Genomic DNA, 7034 nt, shown 5'->3' with positions numbered 1-7034 from the left:
AAGACTCATTTTGGCTTTGACATCGAACCTGCCGAGCATGAGCATGGGCCCACTGATAAACAATGAGGTTAGAAAAAGTGGGATACTGTCAGAAGGTATCCCAGGCTCGTTTTTGAGCCTTCCGTGCCTCCTGACAGGCAGGACTCCACCATGGACGAGGATACCGTGGAAAACGTGTCGAGGTCTTAGGAATAGAATAAACAGCTGCTTGGACAATACAGTCAGTTACTGCCACCACACAGTCGTCTATTGATGGCAGACAGATTAAGGCAGGATCAAGTTCAGAGAGAGAGGTGAAAGATGGCCAGTCAGCCCGGTCCGGCTTCCACCGTGGCACTCGGGTTGGGTGGAAACGACCATGGCTGTCGACCATCCAAGAAAAGCGAGTGAAAAGTGCAGGGGAGCAAATCGAGAGATCAATGGCTGTAAAAGACTGAGTAGGTGCATGAAAATAAGTATATGTTCCAGTATTGAAGAGGGGTCGTTCCATAGAGCGCATGCTCTCGGATCACAACCTTTCTCTCTCATCAATATCAGCACCACCCCAGAAGGGGTTGTGTCCATTTAAGTCTCCCAAAAATAAAAAGGGAGGTGGCAACTGGTCAACGAGAGCAACAAGGTCCGATTGATCATAAGTCTCCCCAGAAGACAGGTAGAGAGAACAAACAGTGATGGCACAACCCAAGGAAACACGTATGGCTACGGCCTCCAAGGGTGTATCGAGGGACACAAGTAAGGAGGGCACATGCTGGTCGAGCAGCAGTGCCACCCCTCCATGTACCCGCCCATCACACAACCTGTCATTCCAGTACAAAGAAAACTGCTGAAAAGTGACTGTAACAGCAGGTTTCAGAAATGTTTCCTGTAAAAAGAGACACGCGGGATGATAGGAGTCAATCAAGTCCTTAGTGTCATCGAGAATAGAACGAAAACCTCGACAGTTCCACTGTATCAAAGTGGCCATTTTTATGTAGGTTTAGGAGAACAGGGTGGAGAACCCATCCGTTTATGACCACGCAATGTTTCTTTACTAGAGGGAGGACGATCGACCTCCATGGATCCTGCCCTTGATCGAGTGGGCAGATCTCTGTCATCAGAGTGAGAATCCAATGACTGAGGATGTGACCAAATAATCGTCCCGCATTTAGGGGCCAAAGAAGGACCTGCACAGACACCAGAAGCTGGTGCCCGAGGAGGTTGACCCAGGCAGTCACTGGAAGGAACTGTGGGGACAGATATTGGAGTAGATGTAGATCTATCAACTCTATTATCCATAGAGGGCAGAAAACCCCGCACATGGCGTGAAAGAGACTAAGATGGAGGAATGGAAAGGTCCGTCTGCACTCCCACTGTAGCAGTGGAGCGTAGTGCAGAGGCATATGTCCGAGATGTAGTAGGGAACAAAAGCTTCCGAGCCTCAAGATAAGAGATGTTATTAAGAGTCTTCAAACGCTGTACCTCTTTCTCCTCCACCCACTTAGGGCAAGACTTAAAGTAAGAGGGGTGGGAACCACTACAACTAACACAGTGAGGGTCCTTTTTGCACTCGTAGGAGTCATAGTCCTTGCCACCACAATGAGCACACTTCACAGAATCATGACAAGTTGTCTTTGAGTGGCCAAACTGCTGACACTGAAAACATCGGAGAGGGTTGGGAATATAGGGCCGTACCTTACAGTTCAAATAACCTGCCTTAATGGCGGCAGGTGGACGTGGTGATGAAAACATCAAAATCAAAACTGAGGTCAGCACCATAATTCCATCTTGACCAGTGGAGATCCTTCGAACTGCTGAAACTCCTTGGCTGAAGAAACCAGCAAGGATCTCCGACTCGGGGATAGACTTCAGATCCCTCTCAACAATAACTCCTCGTGAGGAGTTAAAGGAAGCGTGGGGAGTAACCTCAATGGGTATATCCCCAATGGCCTTTGAATTCAAGAGGAGTTCACCGTGCCTAGCTGTGGAAGTTTCTACTACGATGTTTCCAGAACGAAGCTTCTTAACTGACTTTGGAGAGCCAGCAAGCCCCTCTAAGCCCTTCTGAATAAAAAAGGGAGACATTTGCCCTAAAGATTTATCAGACAGTGAATGCAGGATCAAAAAAGCGAGGTACAGGTGTACTTTGTGATGGAGACTGCTGTTCAGAGTCTTATAGGCATGGTCGTATACCAATTAGCAGATTTTTAAAACTTCTTTTTATTTGGAATGGGGGATCCACAATTAAAGAGAGAGATTCAGTGCCCACTGACCCCACCCGCCATGGAGTCCTACGAGGGGACACACTACACTGTCAAACAAGGACACTGCAGCAATGCCAGGGTTTCATGAGCACTATACCCAAACACCAGTATCAGACACAATGTCCACAACACCCGTTGAGAACGCCCAACACTGGTACTCAGTTGACCCTAGCCCCAGTGGACCAGCCGATTGACCCTAGGGGGGGCCACCCCAAGGCCAAAGTGGTGTGTTGCAGTAACTCAGACACCACTCAACCACCAGGATCCTCTCCTCCCCTTCACGGGTCTCCATGCACGGCAAACATGTGGGTGGATATTTAGATCCCAGAGAAAGTAACTGAAAATATAGAACATTCCCTGGGAGGTCTCCTCACCACGTACAGGAATCCACGTCGAAGGTTTTTTTTGCTTTTTTTTATCAGATAAAGATATTAAAATATTCTATGATAGTTTCTACACCATTTTCTTATACTTACAAATTCACAGCTATTTTATGATTGAACAATGGTTTACTTATTTTCCAAAATATTACTTAAGGCAAATCTTTTTCCTGATATTTTAGTAGGCAAATTGTGCAACACTTAACACTGAAAAAATAAAAATATATTACTATCACATTATTCTTACCAGGGTAACCCTCACAAAGGACTTCAACAAGCGTGGCTCTTTTGGTGTCTCCTATTTTCTGGTATCTTTCTTTAAGGGTGTCTGCCTTTAATCCTTGCCAAGGTAAGCTTCCTCGAAGAAAGTACATAAACATATGGCCTAAGGCTTCCAAATCATCTCGCCTACTCTGTTCTGAAAACATTTAAGTGAACAAAAGTCGACTATGCAGTTGCTCATATTGCACTTCTAAACAATTACATTAATTCAAAAATATTTTTTTTGTATTGACATATCAGGCTACTTATATAGCAGTACACTTCAGAGCAATCCATTCATACAATTTTCTTATTTATAATAATGGAAGTAAAATAAAAAAAACACTATAGTAATATTAAATACAAGTCTATCACAGAAATACATTATAGCTGTGATTGAAATAACATTACTTGCACTACATCAGCTGTCTATAAAATATGATACTTTATAAAACTAACTACGTTAACCCTTCATATCTGGGCCTTGCTCTTTTACATATGTAATGATATTTTATAACTTTAAATACAACATTTAATTAATACATTTGGCACAAAAACATAGATTATAATAAATATTTGTATATTACCTAAGTTATAACTTCTTAAATTCAAATATTTAAAATATTTTTGTGCCACATAGCACACCCATCTCTGATTTCTCCATTTCAGAATTTTCTGACATTAAAAATAGGCTATTACAGTTTCCAAACAGTTAAAAACACAAACTATACATAATTATAAGCACCTAAAATTTTAACCTTGTATCTTCTGCATTTGCTGAGATATCAATAAATTGTCAAACCTTCCAGAAAAGCCCCTCTCCAATATCTCTTCCTTTTGAGCTTGTTTGTTGATCCAATTTATGTGGCTGATGAACATATTTATAACCAACAGAAAAAGCTGATTCTCTGCATAAATCTTACGTGTCATTATTTAGCTTTTTCACTGTAAACCTCCTCTAGTCAGCAGTATTGCTTGGTTTGTGGTTCTCATATTCTGCTGCTCTGAATGTTCTAAAGGACTTTTTTTAACCTATCTATATCTTACTTAGAAAGCCACATAAATTACAGTTGTTTTGGGGCATTCTATTCTAGTGCTCAATATGTTGTGTGTGTTATAAAATGAACATTTAAAAGCTTCATTAATTCTTTTTTGGAAATTCTAACTTGTGAGACTTATCAAGGCCTACAGAAGAATATTTTGATTTTTATGTGAGTGGAAACAAGCTCAAGTATGCAGTAGGTACTACAAATCTTTGCTTTTATGTATACATTATTTATTGTTATATATACAAAAAAGTATAAACTTTTTAGCTTAGATTGACAAAACTTCAGTAAAATGAAATGTCTAACATTTGAAGAGCTCAAACATGGTTGTAACATGACACCCCAGTATCACATGCTGTACATATTAGCTCTACTGGAAACAACTAATGGGTTTCTGCTGTGAGTTATTGTTCATGTTGTGAGGATTACTGCTCCTGTGGGCACAAAGTATTGCAATAAAATCATAAAATTAAAAGGAAACAAATGTGAAAAAGTTAATAACTGAAATTATTAAAATAATAATTAATGCATATATTTCTGATTAATACTGCAATCATTGCAGAGGCAAAAACAGTACTTTAATTTTATATGATATTTGTCAACCTTCCATTTCAGTAGATGTTGATTATTTCACTACAGTTAGTGCTATTAGAGTAGAGAAAATAAGAGATGAAATATAAAGTTTTACAGATATTCATCTGATATTCTTTTAGGAGGTTCTATAGGTTGTGCAAATGAAAACTATATGATAAGAAGAAGCATTTTTATTCTTAGTATGAAAATCATTTTTCACTCAAACAGACTCAGCAAAGGCTTTGGAAATTCAAAGACATATCTTTAGTAAAAATAAAACATTGGGCTTTTTGTGTACAATACTTACCAAAAGCTTGCCAAATTCCATACACAAAGTAAATTCAGGATTATAAATAGCTTCACAGGTACAGGGTCATTAATTTGACCAAGCCCATGAAAATATGGTTAACAAAGTTTACTGAAAAAACGTTTAAGCTAGCAAGTATATGGTGTCTACGTTCCTGTCATTGACAGTTACATTTTCATAATACATGTGTACACAGAAAAACAAAGCATAACTAGAAAATCTGTCAATACAGTTTCAATATTTGTAGTAAACATCACAACTACTAGCTCATCTGAACACTTATTACTATATTTATGAAATTACTCATGATGGCAGCTTTATCAAATAATAAAAGCAGCTCTGACTTAGAAATTATCTTATTGGTATTTATATGCCTATAAAGCATACATTTTTATAAATTTTGTTAAAAAATTTTAATTTAAAAATACATGTGTATATATATCAAACATCTTAAAGATGTTTTCACAACAAACTTTAATGACATCTGATCTTCGTACTTTATTCATAAACAAGTTCAAGTTATAGCCAAAATAAGTATCCTTAAAAAATCTTAATTGTAACAGAAAAGTAATTTATAAATCCCCCCAAAAAAACACCATAGTAGTTAAAACGTAATTAACTGAAGATACTTCACTAATGTTTTCTAAACTGTTTCTCCAACTCTACCTTTTCCTAAATGAGTGTTAATACTCATATATCTTGCTGTTCCTGTAAGGCTCTTGTGTTCCCTGTATGGGATGTGTTTGTTAGTTTCTGGATCTATATATTCTTTGGCTAAACCAAAGTCTATTATATGGATGACATTTTGTTTTTTGGTTGATTGTCGTCCTATTAGGAAGTTTTCTGGTTTCACATCTCGATAAATTAGATGCTTGGAATGAACGTACTCTATCCGATGTAGCTGAAAATACAAAACAAAATTAAAGAAAACAAGTACAATAGCCATATTCAACAATACACAAAGTTATGACAACTAAAACTAAATTGGTAAATCAACTTAAGTGGATCACATATCCTGAAAAACTGTAATACCTACTTCCAAAACATTCTTAACCAATAGCAATTTGTTTTGTTACTATTATATACATTTACTCTTCATTTAGGTCATATCACAACAGCATCCTAACTTTAGGTTCTCTGTTGAATTCAAGAATAATTTCAAGTTCTCTTTTCCAGACACTACAGTTCAGCAAAATGTTAAATGTTTTTGGTTAGTTATGCTCATAAACAGAAATATACAGATCTTTTTACAGCTATGAAATGTTTTATCAGAACTCTTTAAATATAACACTATCAAGGTTATAACTATCCAAGCATATAAAGTTTGTAGTTACTTTAGATATGAGTTATCAAACATTATTTGGGTTGTGGTAAAAAACTGTTTTCCTATCAACCCTTTCCAGATGGGTCACGAGTAAAAGGCCATGTCATAGTGTTTGTTGACTCGCACCCAAAATTTTATTGAACTACTATTTTATGAATTTATATCAATAAGTTTGGTATCAAACTGTAGATTATAATTCAAATTTGAGTATTATACCCTACTCAATTTCTTAATTTAAAAGTAAACATAAAAAACACAGTTAAACATAAATTTTTGTGTGTCATGTAGTATGTTGAATGCAGCACTGGTTCAAATTAGATATTTGTGATGTCAAAATACTAAATCTATAGTCTTTTTCAATTTTTGAAAATGCTCCCTTATATTCACATACTTCTATAAATAACATAATAACCAATAGGAAGCTCAGAATGTCTCCCTAGTGGCTTTCGCAGCCATTTTAACATGTTTGGAAACTAACTCATTCTTTCAAACCAAGAAAGTCTGCTCAAAATTTAATATTTTTTTGAGACCCAAATACAGCTTAGTTATTAAGCTTGATAAATTATAGTGGAATGCTATGGTATTGGTATAGTAATCTATGGTTTTTTGATTATTTAACTGTATATATAAAACCTAAAAAGAATTATTTTGTTTAATATCCTCTGCATGCAAAATTTTAATAGGCTTAGCAACCTACGTCAAGCAGCAACCAAGTACAAAGGTAGCTAGAAGAGATAATTGTTTGCTTTACTTCTTTATTTACAGTTTTATTTTTAAGAAAAATAAGTTTAAGAACTTATTTCTAAATAGCAATAATCTATATACACATATAATGTATAATAATTGAATACGGTAACATGAGTGCATGTGCATCATGTCATTATAATAAAAATAATAAATATA

The 7034-nt window shown here is 36.4% G+C and overlaps 1 protein-coding gene across 2 annotated transcripts in view; it reads right to left on the bottom strand.

The window, feature by feature from the left end:
• LOC106463797 (casein kinase I-like) overlaps window positions 1–7034 on the bottom strand; it is an 82157-nt gene that overhangs the window by 29165 nt on the left and 45958 nt on the right. For both annotated transcript variants that reach the window (XM_013923863.2, XM_022391403.1), the window contains exons 5-6: window positions 5474–5708; window positions 2868–3038 (exon numbers count right to left, since the gene is read on the bottom strand). In XM_013923863.2, the coding sequence (XP_013779317.2) occupies window positions 2868–3038; window positions 5474–5708 (406 nt within the window). The remainder of the gene's footprint in view (window positions 1–2867; window positions 3039–5473; window positions 5709–7034) is intronic.

The sequence above is a fragment of the Limulus polyphemus genome, unplaced genomic scaffold (genome assembly GCF_000517525.1).
Source record: "Limulus polyphemus unplaced genomic scaffold, Limulus_polyphemus-2.1.2 Scaffold1486, whole genome shotgun sequence".
NCBI classification, from domain to species: Eukaryota; Metazoa; Arthropoda; class Merostomata; order Xiphosura; family Limulidae; genus Limulus; species Limulus polyphemus.
This window is presented reverse-complemented; position numbering and strand designations above follow the sequence as displayed.